The 18,804-nt window shown below is 42.3% G+C and overlaps 1 protein-coding gene across 2 annotated transcripts in view; it reads left to right on the top strand.

Moving 5' to 3' along the window:
• RAB2A (RAB2A, member RAS oncogene family) overlaps nucleotides 1-18,804 on the top strand; it is a 98,304-nt gene that overhangs the window by 50,853 nt on the left and 28,647 nt on the right. Inside the window, exons 1-2 of one of the 2 annotated variants that reach the window (XM_068188070.1) lie at nucleotides 4,729-5,070; nucleotides 17,209-17,280. In XM_068188070.1, the coding sequence (XP_068044171.1) occupies nucleotides 5,025-5,070; nucleotides 17,209-17,280 (118 nt within the window). In that variant the 5' untranslated portion in view covers nucleotides 4,729-5,024. Of the gene's footprint in view, nucleotides 1-4,728; nucleotides 5,071-17,208; nucleotides 17,281-18,804 lie in introns of those variants that run through there. The other variant, XM_068188076.1, reaches the window with a different exon arrangement.

The raw sequence follows: 18,804 nt of genomic DNA, 5'->3' as shown, positions 1-18,804 counted from the left end.
CTACTCAGCATTTGCATAGAAAATTTAACCGTATAACTGAACAATTTAAAAATTTTAAGCTAGACTGAAGTGTAGGCAGAGATTTACTTCTAACAGTTAAATGATACAACTGTACAAAATATAATTAAAGTGATTGTATTCAAATGTTATGCCAGAGTTCTGTTTCTGTGTTTTAATTTCCATCGAAAAAATACAGTCTTATGCTTTGCTCTGGAGAGTATGTCGAGCTTTGGATGACTCCAAGCCTCTTTCCTAAGTAGTATTTTTAGCGGCAAGGATCCTGCAAAGCCTAAGGCTTTTCTATAAACCCCAAGCGAGTTTGCTAAGTGGAAAATTCAGGAAAAAACTGAGTGACACAAAAAAACCAGCAAGTTACAGTTTTCCAAAGTGTATCCAGAAACTTTCCCATATTTGCCAGAATATAATCCTGATACAGTCATCATAGTGAAATATTTCATCACGTGATGTAAAATCATTACAGATGAGCAGTCATGATAACATTAACAAAAAAAAAAAACAAAAAAAAAAAAAAAACAAAACAAACAAACAAAAAAAAAAAAAAAAAAAACAAAAAAAAGAAAGTAAAGAAAAACAATCTTCTGCAATTCTTCAATACTGAATTACCAATGCTTCTTTTATATCAACTGGCTAATATTTTTTTTAATAATTGAGTCTCACTACACGGTAGCCTTCAATCAAAGTATTAATGCTTAAAAAACAAAGATATTAATTTCTCTGGAAAAGGTAAATTTAGCAGGTGAGAGTAAAAAAATAAAAATTATTACAGTAGCTATTTGCTTGCCTCTTATTAGTACTTAATATGATATATGGTACACATAACTTGGAGAAAAATAAATTTTGCATTAATCTCTAGTTGGAGGCATCTCAGATTTGTAGAAGAGCAGATAACATTCAGTAAGTTAGGAACAGTCTCTTCTCCAGCAGCAAATTAGCTCGCACTTACCATGGGATAGCATAAAGAACAAATTCTTGCACATTATCCTTGCAAGCCTCTACCAAACACTGATTCAAAAACTACCCCTAACACTGATGCAATAACTATCCCTAACCATCACAAATGACTGAAGTACCCCACAGAGTAGCTTGGCTGCCTGGCTAACCAGCAGAGGCCTGGTTATCTGTCCATGGTGCAGCTGGCAGCCCAAGCTGAGCAGCCACTGAAGTCAGTGGGGCACTGCCCTGCCATGAGAGTCACCTGCAAGCTGGTTACTGTCTGGCTCACCAGGCTGCCAAAGCACAAACAGGTAGGGCTGCCTTCCCTCTGAACTGAACCCACCTGTCAGCTGTCAGACAGCTCAGCCGTGATGTTAAAGGCACCTTCCATCTCACTAGGCATTCTGCACTGCCTGTATTTTCTCCCCATCACCAAATCTCAGTTCTACAAAACAGAATTCCCTTTTCTTACCAGATCTCATTCAATTACATCAGGCCAATTTGGCTTGTCTAGAAGTCTGGCAGATCACATAATTTGGGAACTATGAGACCAAATCCCATTAGTGAGGTAAACAGAATCATAGAATCATGCACTCATACAATGATAAAATAGTTTGGGCTGGAAAGAACCTTTAAAGGCCATTGAGCCCAAACCCCCCTGCAATAAGCAGGGACATCTTCAACCTAATCAGGTTGCTGAGAGCCCTCTCCAACCAGGGATGGGACTTCTACCACCTCTCTGGGCGATCTTTTCCAGTGCTTCAACAATCTCACACTAAAAAAAATTTCTTCCACATATCTAGTCTAAATCTGCCTTTTCTCAGTTTAAAACCATTACTCCTTATCCTATTGCTACAGACCCTATTAAAATGTCTGTCACCATCAAACACACTTGAAACTTTTCACCCTGGGATGTTGAGGACAGATTGCCAAGACTTGACCAACCCTCAGAGTAATACCTTTTGTCGCTCAATTGTGTAAGAATCCCCAATAGTACTAATGGAGACTTGGAGTATGTCATGAAGAGAAACAGAGCTCTGAAGGAAAGGTGAAGGACACGAAAGCTCACACAGTTCTACTTCATCCTGCCAGTCACAGGGGAGGCAGCTACAGGAGAGACCTCATGCTGAGAGTTGATACATGTCTGCATGACTGATCTCATAGAGTGAGCTTTAGCCTTCACAACCACAGGACCGTTTGGGAGCAGTGATGGCTGGACAGAAATGGGATCCAACTGATGAGGTTATTTAGTTTGTTGGTGTGGCTGGGGGACCCAGGATGATTTTGCCTGAAAGCTAATATGGAAAAATGAAAGCTTAGACACTTCTCCTATTCAGCAGATGACTCTGACAGTGCCAGAACAAGGGAGGGTCCACAAGCAGATTGGGAGGAACAGAGCTGCCCCATCCCTAGAAGCAGCAACCTTTACTTATACTGGATGAGATCTTATCTGCTTACAGCCTGATCTCGTACAGCTTTGTCTCCAGTGGTTGAGGTCATACAAACCCATGCCAACGACACGAATGCCAGCTGAAGGGCTTAGCTGCTGAGGGAGCACTTGAGAAGACTTGTGTTAGTGTGGGTTCTTGATTGGGTTTGACAGCTGACCCCAACTGAAGCCTTTCCTTCAGCTGAGGTAGCCTGCTCCATCCAGATGCCAGATTTCATATCATTATTAGGGTAGGAAACAGAGACACACAGGGATGTGTGAAAACAGAAGCCTAACTTTCATAGGAAGCAAGGCAAAAACCTGCTTCTCTGAGAAGACTCATTCTGGCTAGGAATTGTTTATTAACAAAAATGTATATCAAAACTACTTGCAAATCAAATAATAGGGAAATGGCTCTTTTCAGTGTGGAGAGGGTTTTTAAACTAGAAGAAAATTTCACATGCCACTTCTCAATGTTCTGTCTTGTCCATGCAAGACCAATTCAATATTGTCATGAACAGCCTGGGTAACAAAATGGCAGAGATAATATGAAAAGAGAAAAAAATCAAATATTTTTATTAAGCTGAGTGGCCATGATCAAAACTATTGAAATTTAGCAAGGGGAAAAACAGTGCTAATAAAGACATACCAAATGTATGGATACATTTGGGTAGTAACCATCTAGAATAGGTATCTAGTACCAAAAATTAAATTCAGATGTTGCAAAAAAAAACACGTTCAGAGAGGAGCAAGACTGGAAATACTCGTTTGCCAGTTTTGAGGTGATAAGGCTGATTAGAGACACATGAGAACTGTGGTTTTGGGCTCTATGCTTAATAAATAGTGTTGAGAAATTAGAAGTACAGAGGAGAAAAAAATAGGAGGCAAGCATCTGACAAGTGGTCAGAATTTTTCATGTGGAAAAGGTACATATGTTTATAATATATAAAGGAGCTCCTTCCACTATCTAGTGTAGCTTGGGGGCAGGGGGCATTTGCACATCCACAGTAGACAGGATTTTTTTTTAAAAAAAAGCTTAATTTTGGGTTTCAGATCATGAAATATGACAACAGGATTTGGCACAAATAGCTTTATTGAAGATTTTTACAAATAAGTTGGATGCACACCTGTTAGAAGCCATGTAGGTCAATGTTGTCCAAGCTGTTGACCACGAAGAAAAACCTCTATAAAGTTAAAAGACAGACACCTTTTATTCCCATTCTACCAGACAGCCAGAAGGGGAGTAAAATGTCAGTTTATATGAAGAATGTGCCAATGGCTCTTGAACACTATTGCCAGCCCACACAGATGAGCTGAAGGGAATCCCAAAACATCATCAGTATGATCTGTCTCAAGTGCCCTGCCACATTTACCCCTGCCAGGCATCTGATGTAGCCTTGGTGTGGATGTGATATGTGAGCCAAGCTGCCTTTGACTGTTTTTGGTCCACAGGTCAGGGTACACTGGACACTTCATGAAGCAGCTGAGACTGTGGAACACCTTGAAGCCTCTTCCAGCTCACCAATCCCATGTGAACTCTAAGTCCTATACACCAGCTGTGAATTTAGGTTACTCCCCTAGCTCTTTGCTTTCAGTTCAGTGAGGAAAGACAGAAAGGGAAAAAAACCCTTTCAGGCCAGAACTCATGTGATGAAGATAAACTTGTACCAAACAGCTCATTGCTTGCTATTCTCAGAGGGCTTATGCTTTGGGCCTCTCAACTTAGGAAGGACACTGAGGTGCTGGAGCTGGTCCAAGGAAGGGCAACGAGTCTGGACTACCAATGCCGTGAGGAGCGGCTGAGGGAGCTGGGGTTTAGCTTGGACAAAAAGAGGCTCAGGGGTGACATCACTCTTTACAACTCCCTGAAAGGAGGTTACAACCAGGTGAGGGTTGGCTGCTTCTCCCAGGCGACCAGCGACAGTATGACAGGACATACACAGTCTCAAGCCGTGCCAGGGGAGATTTAGGTTGGAGATCAGGAAAAACCCTTTCACGGAAAGGGTGCTTAGACATTGGCATGGGCTGCCAAGGGAGGTGGTGGAGTCACCGTCCCTGGTAAGGAAAGACTAGATGTGGCACTCAGTGCCCCGGTCTAGTTGACATGGTGGTGTTTGGTCACGGGTGGCCTCGATGACCCCAGAGATCTTTCCCAGCCTGATGAATTCCGGATTCAGGGACAGCAGCTCCACGAAGCCCCCGAGCGCCAGAGCCGCTGTGGCCACCGTCAGTGCCGCGGGGCGGCGGGCGAGGCTCCGCCCAGCGCGCGGCGGGAGGCGGCCTCGCGCCTCAGCATTTCCGGGTCGGAGGCGGGGCGGCGTGAGGGGGCGGGCGCAGACGTCGCCGGAGGGTCCGGGGCCGCTCGGCGCCTGTTTATTGTTCTCGCCGCCGTCGCCGCGTTCTGGCTTTCCCGGTGCCTGCGGGGCCGCGGCGGGAGGGCGGACGGCAGGACCGAGCGAGCAGAGCCCCTCCGCCAGCGGCGGCGCGGGGGCGGAGGTAGGAGGGAGCGAGCGGGCGGAGGCGCCGCCCGGGGGCCGTTAACCCGTTTCCGCCTCTCCGCAGCGCGAGCCCGGGCGGCGAGCGCGCGCGTCACGCCGGAGCGAAAGCGGGACAGCCCGGGAGCGGCAGCCCGGGAGCGGCCATGGCCTACGCGTACCTCTTCAAGTACATCATCATCGGAGACACAGGTGGGTGAGCCCGGGCCGGGCCGGAGCGGGGCGGGAGGCGGAGAGGAAGGCCGGGCTCCCCGCGCCCATTTCCGCAGTGTTGGCAGTGCCGCCGACGTGGTGGCTCCGCGCGAGGAAGAGGCGGTGTCTCCCCGCCGCCTCTGCGCCGGGCCCCGCCCGCGGCCTCGGCCTTGTCTCTCGACGGCCTTGGGCCGCTGGCAGCCGCCTCCGGGCCTGGCTGATGGGCCGCGGGGCGGCTCGGGCTGTGTCACGGCCCTGGCTGCGGCAGCAGAGCAGGCCAGCGGAGAGGAAGAAGGCGCTGTCACGACGAAACTTAGAGCTGGGTAGTGCCCGTGGTTTGCTGCCTTGTGGTAGCGAGGCCACACTCCTTCCTGCAGTTCTATGATGAGTTTGTTTCATTGCTGCGAGTTACCTTCAGCTCAGGCTGCAAGGATGCTCTTTCCAGTCTCGGCTGGAGCTGTGTAGCAAACTGTGTGGATACACGCTGTCAAAGAAAAATTAAAAGCCCTGGCTTTTCCAGTCAAATTTAAAGGGACTTTTTTTTTTTTTTTTTTATGTGTATGTATGTACAAACACCACTGCTTTTCCAGATGTTACCTTTTTGGAAACATACTGAATCATAGACTGTCAAGGGGTTAGACTGGGGCTTAAAGATGATCTAGTCACAACCCCCCCTGCTATGGGCAGGAACACTTCCCATTAGACCACATTGATTAAGGCTCCATCCAACCTGACCTTGAACATTTCTCAAAAACTTACTCCATTCTATTTGCAACTGGCTGCTGCGTGACAAGTAATAATGCTTACAAATGCTGTTGGCATAGCCATTTGCTGATAGGAGTTGCTGCTTGAACCCCTTTGCTAATACGTTTTATGCTTCTTCGGCCTAGTATGCATGGGAGTAGCATACTTTGATCAAACTGTTGTCAGGACAAGGTAGCTGACTTAGTTAACCATTGTACCTGTGTATTGTGTCTTTTCCTTGCTGTTTTCCTCATACCTGTCTAAATGCCTTCTTTAATAAGTTTGATGACACACCTATTTTTTTAGGTGCCATTCTGAGAGTGCCTTCATAATTGTACTTCATGCCTGTGAACCAAATTATCTGTTGGTGGAGTATAATTATACATTGTAGTTGCATTACACATGAGGTTGTTAAATACACTGGGTGCAACTACTATGTGACTTTTATCTGCTTTTTGAATGTACATTTAAACTCTGAAAGCTTTTTTAGGCTTCTGCAGTAGCAGCTGGACTACAAGTTAATCATTAGAAATATATCACAGCTGTAATGACCATGTTGGAAGCCTTAGGCTCTAGATGATAACTGAAAATTCTGATTTTTGTTGAGTGTTTACTTGAGTGACAGTTCATCAAGCCGGGACGGGAGGACAGGATATTACCTGTGCCAAATCAAGAGAAGTAAGAAGAGGTTTGTCAGGCCAGCGTGATGCAAGATGGTAGTGCACAGTTCAGAATGACAGTATGTCACAACAGGTGGCCAATTCTGATGCATCTCTAAAAACTGTAGTCATTAAAGTGGTAGACAGCAACTTACAGTTGCTTTGGTACATTGATTGTATACTGATTAAACTTTTACAAAGAAATATCCTCAGTGTAATAGACTGTGCTGCACTTTTGAATTTGAGTTGCTTGAAATGTGAAATACAGAATGGATGTGTCCTTTCTGAAGTTGTTGCAGCTGCTTAAGAGCCAAATATCAAAAGAGTAAGAGAAAGGAAACACAGAGAGGAAAACGGCTCAAAAATTTACTGTTGGCTTTTTGATTAGTTTTTAATTCTTGTGTCTTGTATTCTTGAGTTGCTACAGGAAGCTAATTAAAACTACTGCAATGATTATTCTTGAAGTGAATTGAATATGTCAATAGTGGTAAGTTAGTTTTGCTTTAATTTAGGTCTCCTGTGAGCCTTTAAGTGTTCTAATAGAGCTAGTACTGAAGAGCCAATTTATGTTGTGCGCAGTTGCCAAGATGATGGTGGTAGTCTTGGTATTAATGCTCTTCCTCAGATGAAGGCAATTGAACTCAGAGTTCTGACAATGAAAATTAAAAGTGGATCATGACTGTCCTCTTCAGTTCCCATGGTGGTTTTCACAGCATTCTAACCAGTGAAGATATGCCACTGGCCTTGCAGACCATGTAGGTTTCATAGCAATCAAGAAGTTTGTTTCTGGTATTTGATTTAGAGTCTTTGGAAATGCCTCAGCTGCCTGGTGACTCAGCAGTTAGTTGTAAACAAACTGTAGGAGAAAACTAAGAGACTCAGCTGAGGACTGATGTTAACATTTAGCTCCTCTTTCAGCACTAAAAAACAAAGTTGTGCCATCCATAAGCGAAACAATGAAACCCCCCTGGAGTTACACAAGACACCTGTATGTGCCTTCTCCGAGTTGTGATTCCATATGCTTTCATCTGCTTAAAAACAGGAATTCAGGATGATCTCAGTCTCTTAAAATGACAGCCACAGAGACTGACTGTGCAAGACTGCCTTGTGCTCAACAGTTCTTGTCCCTTTGTGTTCCCTGTTTCATTAGTCATTGGCATTCACTGATTTTTTTTTTTTTTTCTTTTTCAGATACTTTAGGCATGGTAGCTTTATAAACATGGGATTGCTTCTAATCTGATTCTTAACTGTAGTTTTTGATATATAAAAATGGTTTTCTGTATAATGGGAACTGGTTTAGGATCTAGTTCATTTTCTTTTATGGGAGAGACCTGAAATGGCATGGCTGGATGCCAGGTACTAAAAAACGTTGCCATAAATGTGTGTGTTTTTTTTATTGTAGCAGTGGGACAGTAGCTATGGAATTTTAAGAGAAAAATACAAGTACAATGGAATAGTGACTGCTGTGAGAGTTTACAAGGAAAAATCCTTTGATCTGGCTATTTCCAAAGCATTATAGGAGTTTGCAAATGAATTTAGAAGCATGTGTGGTGCATGCTGCATAGGACTGTACCTCTGAGACCTTTGCCTTTATGGTTAATGGTGTCTTTGATTTTGATTGCCAGTATGAGTTGGTGTCTTCATCCACCCTTCCCTATACATCTGCCTTTGGCCACCAGTTGAAGTTGGGATGGTCTTTGATCTGAACTAGGATAAATACTGTTGGCATATGAGAATTGTCTGTTTGTGCAGTTGGTGACTGAAAGTCCATAATTTTTTTTTCTTTTAGATCTTTTCTCTGTATAATGACAAAATCTTTACTTATCTTTTTGATCTTTTTCTTTATGATGGTAAAATCTTCATTACTTACATGTTTGTTATCAGCAATGTACCATGTGGGAATAAACTGGGAATGATAACAAGATTTCTGTGAAGGTGAGAGGTGGAATGTTTTTTTCAGAATAATACACATTAACCAGAACTTTCTTATATTCGAGTATGTTTGCTAGATTCCACCAGAGAATGCTCCTGAACTTTAGGATAGCTCAAGTAGCAGTTTTGCAATGGTCAGATTTCTTGCCATCAATATAACTTGTCATTTGTAGCCTATCTCAATGTCTTTTTAGGGTTAGTGTTGCTGCATTTTCCATGAGCAAGTCCACCTGCTTTTCTTAAATGTGTTACTGCAGCAACTCTCTGAGCTTTTTGCATAATGGACTTTCACTCACCTTTCAATTTCAGCAGGCAGTTGATGCTCCTAGACCAAGAGTGTCTCTAAGTTATTCTTATTAGGAGGTGATGATGAAAGAAAATATAGTTGCTTGGTGATCTAATTCTCACTCTCTAGAGTAAAGTATGAGGTCTAGTCAACCATTTCTCTTGTCTAGGAGACTTCCAAATGTTGAAATTAAGCAATTGAATTTACTTTATTTTTCCATCCTCTTTGTGAAATATTTCTAGGGTCTTTGCACTTTGCTCTGGAACAGCAGCTAATATTAGCTAGTAATGTGTATGACCAGAGTCTTTTGCCCTTATTTTCTCTAAGTATTTAGTAGTACTTCTTGGCTAAACTGGTTTTCATCTCACCAGAGCTGGTGTTAATGCCCTGTGATATCTTGAGAACTTGTTTGTGCTGAAAATCAGAGTACTGGTCTGTACGACTTATATCTTGCTTTGAGACCGTTTCAATTGTGCTTTAATCCCAAAAGAGCAGATATTAGGTGTTGTATAAGAACATCCTCTTAGCCTCTTAGAAGTTGTTAACTAGAATTAGCAAACTATATGTCCATACAAATGGTTTCATGAGGCTGCTAGTGTGCACACTTGTACTAATTCTAGCACTTTATTTGAAAGAAACCCCAAACACCTTGCCACTCAAAAAAATCTAACCCAATCCCACCTCCAGTTTCATCTAAAACCATGTTATTATGAATGGCTGGCAGTTTCTAAGTTGGTTGTGACCATGCAGAACATAAAGTTTTTTTATAGACTCAAATGTAGCTTAATTTTATTTGGAAATAATTTTTGCTTACTTTTAAAACTTACAGTTAGCAGTGGAGCAGTGCCGTACAAACTGAAATATGGTAATGCTGAACAGCTCCTTTAACTTTGTAGGCTTGTGCTAATTGTTATGTAGAAAGGAAAAATTTACATCATTGGCTTCAAATATGCTGTTGAAAATGCTTAAGTGTTGAAGCTGAATCAACTTTAAAAGAGACATTTTTATTACTTTTCCCAAAATTACATAGGCAGCATGAAGGATTTTGGATGTTGTTTTTCTTCTGTTCTTGTCCATGCTTACATTGGTATGTGAACTCCCTTTGCTCTGTACCTGACAGTTTGGAATGTTTTAGTTTGTCCTTCCAATTAATTTAAATAAAGCTTTCCCATTTGATGGTAGAGTTCTGACTAAGACATAACTGACTGAGAAGAGGTTAAGAAAAATCTTTGCTTTAGGTTCATGTATTTTTATGCCTAGGCCCATGAAAAGGTAATACTGCACTTTCCAGAGATGCATAAAGCTGCTATGGTTGGAAAGGGAGGAGAGAGAATGAATTGCAGCCTGTGATAAGAAGAGGGTTTATGAAACATCTGGAAGCTCTGCAGACTTATAAACCGGGTTAAAGGTTTATATCTTGTGACATTTGTAATGTGTAATTACCTGGTTGAAATCAAAGTTAGTTTTAAAATCTGGGCTCTTATATTTATCATCTAGATAATAATCTATTTATATGTATAATATATATATAATAATCATATATATAATCTTGCCCATTATTTGAAACTGCATTACCCTATCTTTAAGATTTATTTTGTTTGTTTTTCTAAAGGAAGGTAAGAAAGTAGAAAGCTTGTTTCAGCTCAGGTGTTATTGTGTCACTGGTTTCATGGACATCCAAGCTGATATAGTTGGTTACATGTGAAAGAAGGAGTTCTTGCTCCTCTTACCTTGTGGTGACTTTGATAGTCTGCCATGATTGGGATCTACACAGTAATGCAGTAGAAAACTACCTTCTTTTTAGGTTAGCTTTTTACTTCGTGGCTGAATCAGGTGATTTGGCCTTGTGGCTGTGCTTTCCACAGTCTGGAGTACTTTCAAGGAAGGAAACTGGATCTAGGAAGATTAGTGGGAGCAAGATATCAAAGGGAAGAAGGTCTTCATCTCTGTGTGTGGTGGACTGATTGATCACCATCAAGTACAAGAATAACAGTTCTCTGAGACTGTTGAGTTAATCGAGGGTTTATCTGCTGCCAAAATGACTAGACCTTGTTTCCACTTCTTGTCTCAACTATGAGCTCTGCTGCCTCTTAGCTCTCAGCATCACTGCTTCTGTGATCCTTCAGAAAGCCAGCTCAGCTCACAAAGATGATTTGAAAAACAAAACTAAACAAATAGTAGGTATGCTTAAAAGAGTGCAAGCACCCTTCTGGCTAAGGAGGTGGAGCTGTGTGGGAAGGAGTGAGTCTACTCACCAGGGACAGCAGGCAGATTAACACAGGAGATTTTTCTTTAGCATTCAGTTTTTATTCCACAGTTGAGAGGACTAATACTGCAGTTCTTTTCCTCTGTCGCCTTTCTTGAGCTATACTGGTGCTTAGGTGAGTGAGTAAGGAAACTTTTATCCTCCCCTTACCCTCTTTTTTGACCCATTTTTAATTTTGAACCAGGTCAGCTTTTCAAGGCAAACATCAGTGGAAGGAGCCACTGATGAGTTTTGTCTAGATGTAAGAAAAGCCTGGAAGTTTTCCTCCTATTTAGTACACACCTGACTCTGCAGCTAGGAACTGAACTTTCTTTGCCCTATTCACAGGGAATCAGGAAAGGGAGAAAGAAGCAAGTCAGCTCTCTTAGCCAAAGACTGGCTCAGCTGTATCATCACCTGTTCTTTTTTTTTAGTGCTACAAGTGCAGCCTATTAGTGGAAAAAAATAACCATTCCTTTTGCTCTGTCTTCTGTAGCCCTTGTGTGATGCATGTACTGGTGTTTTGGATGAGTGCAGTACTGTGCTGGATCCATTTCTTGGTGTAGCTGGTTGTGTATGAGTGAGAAGGGTAGTTTTACTGCTGAGCCCTGAAATAAACACAAGTATATAAGGACAGGCTTTGTTGAAGCTGGGCCAAAATGGACAACAGTAAAGTTCTGGCAGTGCCTTGTCTAAGGAAAACTGACTGCAGAGTAGCACCCAGATTAAGAGGAAGCTGTTAAGGGAGGTAGAGGAATTTAGACAATCAACTCACATCTGCTGGTTCAGAATTTAGAGCTGGAGGGTAAAATTACTGTGGCACAAGCTCTACTCCCATCACTGTTTGAGTGCTAAGAAGCAATGAAGGGATCCTAAAACAGGCACTTGCAAAGAAGTGAGGTACCTTCCCTCTGAGCATGTAACCCATTGTTTTCATTTGTTCCTAAGCAAGAGCTTTTGTTTACTGTGGTTGTTGAAGTGTATCCAAGCTCTCTCATATGAAAACACTTTTTTTTTTTTCTGGCGTGGTTTATCTGAAGCTATATTAAAATAATTGTGGCAGTAAAATGAAGAATGGGTTAATAAATAACTGACTCTATCCCTTTTGCATTCTGCAATTAACTGTCATCAAGATGGTCTCAGCTGCTTCTCACAGTGTCTGCCTCATTTCAGGTGTAAGATTTACAGTGCTAAGTGAACAAGTTACCTGGTAAGCAGCCACTCTGTTCTTAGAGTTAACTGCTGTAGTTACTTTAAACCACCTGCATGCCATAGAATTAGCTGCCTGCAGCTGTTAACTGATCTTTGCAGCATCTCTTTATGTCACAAGGTGGTAAACTACTCAGGCATTCATATGCAGCTCCTGTCTCTGATACATGTTCCTGTCTATGATAGGGGAGTCAGCTCAAGCCCTGGAAGTGATTGGGCTACAAATTATTTTCATAAGAACTTTTGTGATACAAATGTGCAATATCTTAAAACCATAAAATTAAAATGAAACCTCTATTTCAGTCAACAGCAATACAAAACTTAGGGACTTTTGGATGGGGTTTTCTGTTGGAAGGTTCTGAACTAGCAGGAGTGGCATTAAAGAGAAGCTAGTTATTTATTCTGTTTCTCTGTGTGAGCCCATCAATCTGCTCTTAAAAGGACTATGGAGGAGTGACTAGAGGTGCCATCACCTTGTGCCAGTCTGAGACAGGGCCTGCATCAAAGGGGCTGTGCTTGTCTGTCATCTTCGCTCTGCTGAGGCTGGTGTTTGTATGCTCAATTCAACTGACTTGGTCATCAGCCTTAGAAGGAGAAGAAATATCAGATTGCCACTTGAGAACTAGTACTGGAATACCTAATAAAATGTCATTTTGTTGATTGGATTTTGAAATACTATTCCAACATTTGTAAGATTGGTGCAGGAATATTGGATTGGTTTAAGGTTTTGGTCTATCCATTGATACTGAAATCACTTTGCTAGGTTAATGACAAAAACTATTTCTGGTGTGACTTACAGGTTTTTTGTAAGCGAGGTGGTGATTATGTTCTCAAATTGGGCAGTTTTATTTCATTGGTGATATAAAAGTTATCCGTGTGTATAAACTAATCACAGAATCATCTAGGTTGGAAAAGACCTTTGATATTATCAAGACCAGCCTATGACCTAACCGAACACCTTCTCATCAACTAAACCATGGCACTGAGTGCTGTGTCCAGTCTTTTTTTCAGCACATCCAGGGATAGTGACTCCACCACCTCCCTGGGCAGAGAATTCCATTGCCCAGTCACTCAGTGAAGAATTTTTTTCAGACGTCTAATCTAAACTTCCCCGATGCAGCTTAAGAAAGTGTCCTCTCATTCTGTCAGTGGTTGCCTGGAGAAAGAGACCCCCGATCTGATTACAGCCACCTTTCAGGGAGTTGTAGAGAGTGAAAAAGTCTCCCATGAGCCTCCTATTTCCAGGCTAAACATCCCCAGCTCCCTCAGCCATTCTTCATAGGGCTTGTGTTCCAAGCCCCTCACCATCCTCATTGTCCTCCTCTGGATGTGCTCAAGTGTCTCAATGTCCTTCCTAAACTGATGGGCCCAGAACTGGACACAGCACTCAAGGTATGTCCTCACCAGTGCTGAGTACAAGGGAAGAGTGACCTCCCTGCTCCTGCTGGCCACACTATTCCTGATGCAGGCCAGAATGCTGCTGGTTTTCTTGGCCACCAGGGCACACTGCTGGCTCATGTTCAGCTGGCTGTCAACCAGTACCCCCAGGTCCTTTTCCACCTGGGCACTGTCCAGCCACACCATCCCCAAGCTGTAATGCTGCAGGGAGTTTTGTGGCCAAAATGGAGGATTTGGCAGTTGGACTTGTTCTCCTTACTGGACTCTGCCTGTCTATCCAACCGTTCTAGGTCCCTTTGCAGAGCCCTCCTACCCTCCAGCAGATTGGCACATGCCCCCAGCTTAGTGTCATCTGCCGATTTGCTGATAGTGGACTCATCCCCTCATCCAGATCATCAATGAAGATATTAAACAGGACTGGCTCCAGCACTGCTCTCTGGGGGACACCACTGGTGACACAGCACTGTTCACCACCGCTCTCTGGGCCCAGCTGTCCAGCCAGTGGTTAACCCAGTGAAGAGAGCATCTGTCAAAGCTGTAGGCTACCAGATTTTCCAGGAAGATGCTGTGGGAGACAGTGTCAAAGGCCTTGCTGAAGTCTAGGTAGACAACATCCACAGCCTTCCCACATCCACATGGGGGGGTCACCTGGTCATAGAAGGAGATCAAGTTGGTCAAGCACAGCCTGCCTCTCCTAAATCCATGCTGGCTGGGTCTGATGCCCCGGCCATCCTGTAGGTGCTGTGTGGCACTCAGGATGATCTGTTCCATAATCTTGCTGGGCACCGAGGTCAGGCTGACTGGCCTGTAGTTTCCTAGATCCTCCTTTCCAGCCCTTCCTGTGGATGGGTGTCATGCTGGCCAGCTTCCGGTCATCTGGGACCTCCCAGCTGAGCTAGGACTGATGGTAAATGATGGAGAGCAGCTTGGCAAGCTCATCTGCTACCTCTCTCATCACCCTGGGATGGATCCCATCTGGTCCCATAGATTTGTGAGCATCTTAGTGGCTCAGCAGTTCTTTGCTTTGTCCTGGATAGCAGGGGGCTACTCTGCTCCCTGACACCATCTACCAGCCCAGGAGGACAGTTGTCCTGAGGACAACTTGTCTTTCTGTTGAAAATTGAGGCAAAGAAGGTGTTAAGTACCTCTCCCTTTTCCTCATCTTTAGTTACTAAATTCCCTCTTGCATCTAATAGAGAATGGAGGTTGTCTTTGCCCTTCCTTTTGTCATTAGTGTAGTTTTAAAAATATTTTTATTGTCCTTTAGAGAAGTGGCCAGATTGAGTTCTATCTGGACTTTTGCCTCTCTAATTTTTTTCCTGTGTGACCTAGCAATTCCCTTAAGCATTCCAGAGATACCTGACCCTCCTTCCAAAAGTGATGCATCCTCTTTTTTTTTTTTCCATTAGTTCCTTCAAGAGCTCCTTACTCATCCAGGCTGGTCATTTTCCTTGTTGGCTCATCTTTCACCACATCAGGGACAGTCTCTTCCTGTGCCTTCAAGATTTCTGTTTTGAAGCATGCCTGTCCTTCCTGGACTCCTTTCTTTTTAAGAGCTGCTTCCCTAGGAACTCTGAATAAGTCTCTTGAATAGGCTAAAAATCTGCCCTTGGGAAGTCCAGTGTGAAAGTTTTATCGATGCCCCTCCTTGTTTCACGAAATATTGAAAATTCTGTAATTTCACAATCACCGTACCCCAGATGGCCTCCAGCCACCACATCTCCCACCAGCCCATCTCTGTTTGCAAACAGCAGATCTAGCATAGTCCCTCCCCTGGTAGGCTTGCTCACCAGCTGTGACAAGAGCTGTTCTCTGAGTAGAATTATTAATATTTTAAAGTTTTGTACAATTTTGTGTTCTGTCCCTACAGCTCCCATACTCCGCCTTTCTCTATTTCCTTCTTTTTTACCTGCAGTGCTTTCCCTTACTCCTCCTCCACTTCTCTTAGGTTAACTAATTTTTTAGGAACAGAATCTATACCTGCTTCAAAGCTGCTTGTGTTCTGACAGCTTGCCATCATAAGCCAGAAAGCTAAAGAAAAGAAATCTAGTAAGGCAGATGCTGCAGATTTTGCCTTGGATTACAGTTCCATGCAACTCTCATTGATCTGCTGGCTGCTGCATTTCTTTTCCCTCATTTGAACTAACTCTTATGCTTGTCTGACCCTGCATTAAGCCATTTCTGTTTCTTTGTCACTCCCCTTGTCAGGTTAGCATGCTAACCCAGCGGATGACTGAAATTGCTTCAGAATTTATCTAAGCTGTGTGGAGAAATGGACGGGAGCATACTGTAGGATCAGTAGAGACGGCAGCACTAACAACTGGCTTGGGCTGTTAGAATTGCTGCCTTGTTTGGGATATTAATCTGAGTGCCATCAGTTGGCCACAACTCATTTTGTGACAAAACTAAATGCAGGTTTCCTATTTCTGTTAGATTTAGTTGAAACTGGCTACTGGTCCTAGAATTCAAGTCCAAAATAAGATAGGTGGTGATTATATTTCTGTAGGCTTTGTTTTCTCCTTAAACCATACTAAAAAACTTCGCTGAATTTGGTACTAGAAAGAACAGTGTCACTATATGTAAACCTCTGGTATGTGTATCTTGTCAGTAGTGTGGCTCTTTTCCTATCTCTTTGTTTGCTATCTTTTATTACTAGATGTGTCTCTTATGATGAGTTGTTGCTGATCTCTAGTACGTGGCTAGAATAGCTTTATCTTCCTGGACAGATAAAACAAAGTACAGCAGGAACTTGGATGCTACAGTATAGTATGTTATGTGATAATAGCTCAGCGTTTAAACCAAATATATTGCTGTCAAATTTTAAAGGCTGAAAAGGAAGTTTGACTGTGCAGAACAGGAAGAATAACCCCTCCAAGTGAAACAAGGAAAAATTAACTGTAAAAAGTAGTATATTTACAAACCTAGGTAATTTGAGTACTCCTGCTGACTGCATTAACTTCTACTTTTCTGTGCTTTCACATAGAGAAGAAATTGCCCTTTTGCTGACCAATGTCCATGTAAATGGGAAGTAGTTACGCTGATTTCTGACACAAGTTGGTTATCTGTGGGGGACAATGTTTGTGTTACCTGTCTGACTGTAATGTAAACTCAGCTGCTGCCAGTTCTTCTTGAACTGCTTTTTGGCCTGTGGGGGACCAGTGGGCAGCAGCATATAGTCATTATAAGGAGCCACAGACCTGCTGTGGTTACCTCAGTGGATAAATAAGGAGATAGATGGGAGACTGATGCTATTGAGGAAATAGTTAGCTTGGAAGAAAGCTGAAAGTACTGAAGGAGAAGCAGATAAAGGGTTGTGAGGAGTAGCAAGCCTTGTAGTTATTGTGGAGAGAGGATGTAAAATGGTACTTTGAAGGTCTGTTAGAAAACTTGTTTCGTGCTTGATTTTAAAGCAGAACTACTTTTTCAAAAGAATCATTCATTTTTGTTCAATTTTTGAAAATAACTGCTTTGGCTATAGTGTTTCTAGAACTTTAAGAGCTGCAATTAAAAAATTTCATACACTTCAAACTATATGAAATCTAATACCTTCAGGTCTAGTAATTACTTTTAAGCAACTTGTAATATTTTCTTAAATTAATTTCTATTAGTCCTTTACAGACTTCTTTAAAAATTTGTTTAACTCTTATTTCTTTTCTTTCTTTCAGGTGTTGGGAAATCATGTTTATTGTTACAGTTCACAGACAAGCGGTTTCAACCAGTCCACGATCTCACTATTGGTAGGTCTTTTTTGTGCTGCCCACTATTAGTAGTTAAGTGGTTGGGATACCTCAGCATGCATTTATGAGTTTGTTGTGCTGCAGAAGTGCTGGATTTGTGCTGTATTAAGGTGGCAGTGAATCTCTAGCTAATGAGTATTTTTTAGCTCATAAACAGTTTGGGGTTTTTCATTGGGAGGGTACAATCTGAAACAATTAAAGTTCATAGCTGCAGTATCTGAACTGTTTCTTCAGAAAAGCGGGCACGGAAGAATTGTACAAGCTTGAAGTGCACTGATGGTAATGGGAGTGGCATTTTTTTGCTAGGGAATGTAATCCTCCCCTAGCCACAAAACCTTGAAGACAAGTTACAGATAAACTGTAGCAAAGTTACCCTTAAAGATGAATGAAAAAATTTATTTAGGAAGACTAACTTTTGAATAGAGGACTGAAGTGTGAATGTATTTGCTATTGGAAGGGATAGGGATTTTCTTCAAATGGATGTGGAGCAATTTGTGTTAGGTATGATTTGATACCAGGAGAATGAATACATGTTGACGCATTGCCTCTGATCTAACTACAGTAAATAATACAAACTTTTATTTATCTTTCCACACAAAATAAGAGGAATTGTGTGGTACTAAATTTTTCTGAGGGCAGGTTTAGCCTGCAGATCAGTTTTGCTGTTAAGTATAACAGATGCTAGTCTCAGAGGAGATTGCAGAACCTGTCAATTTGTTCATGTTCTTTCAAGGAACCTATCAGCTTTAATCATGAGCCTAGTACAAAATGTATCCTAGTCTCTATTTTTAGTTTGTGCCCTGGAGTAGGTAGGCTTGGTATGTTTCGGAGTATTCAAATAGCTGCTTGAAATATAAACAGATTTTCTTCGTGTAACAGAATGTATCAGGTGGTTTGATGATGAATTCTCTTTCTCTTGACAGTCCTTCCACACCTTGTGTGTGCCTGTTGTATAGTTCAAATTCTTTGACTAACATGAGTTTTCAGGTATTTGTGAGGTCTTGGCAGCAGTTAGGCTGGCTGAATAAAGAGCCTGAGTATTTTAGGGAAGCATGACTTATTATCGTCTTTTCTTCTTTAGGCCTGCCAAATATATGACACCTTATATATCACTCATGCATTTGGCAGCCCTGTCACCTCAGACTGATAGGCACTAGGAAACACCTCAGCAGGGTGGTTGTAGTGCCAGTTCTTTGCTTGGCATACAGCTAGCTTAGATCTGGGAGCAGGGCATAAATTGAAGGTAGTAAGATGAGGAGGTGAACCTAGAAGCAACATAATGAGGGATGTAGTAATAGAGCCTGGGAAGCTGCTTGAAAAGGAAGGAAGAAAGATTTTAGCTTTTATATTTTTCATGTATTTGTAATCTTGCAATTCTTCAGTGTATAACTCTAAACTCCATATGGAGTGTTAGCTACTGTTTTCAAATTTTGGTCAGACGAAACAATTCCTCTCTAGGTCTGGAAATCAAAGACACCTTACTGTCTCAGGCTCTGAAAATGTAGACAGAAGTGATTTGGGGAG

This window comes from Anomalospiza imberbis, chromosome 1, assembly GCF_031753505.1.
Source record: "Anomalospiza imberbis isolate Cuckoo-Finch-1a 21T00152 chromosome 1, ASM3175350v1, whole genome shotgun sequence".
Taxonomy (NCBI): domain Eukaryota; kingdom Metazoa; phylum Chordata; class Aves; order Passeriformes; family Viduidae; genus Anomalospiza; species Anomalospiza imberbis.
This window is presented reverse-complemented; position numbering and strand designations above follow the sequence as displayed.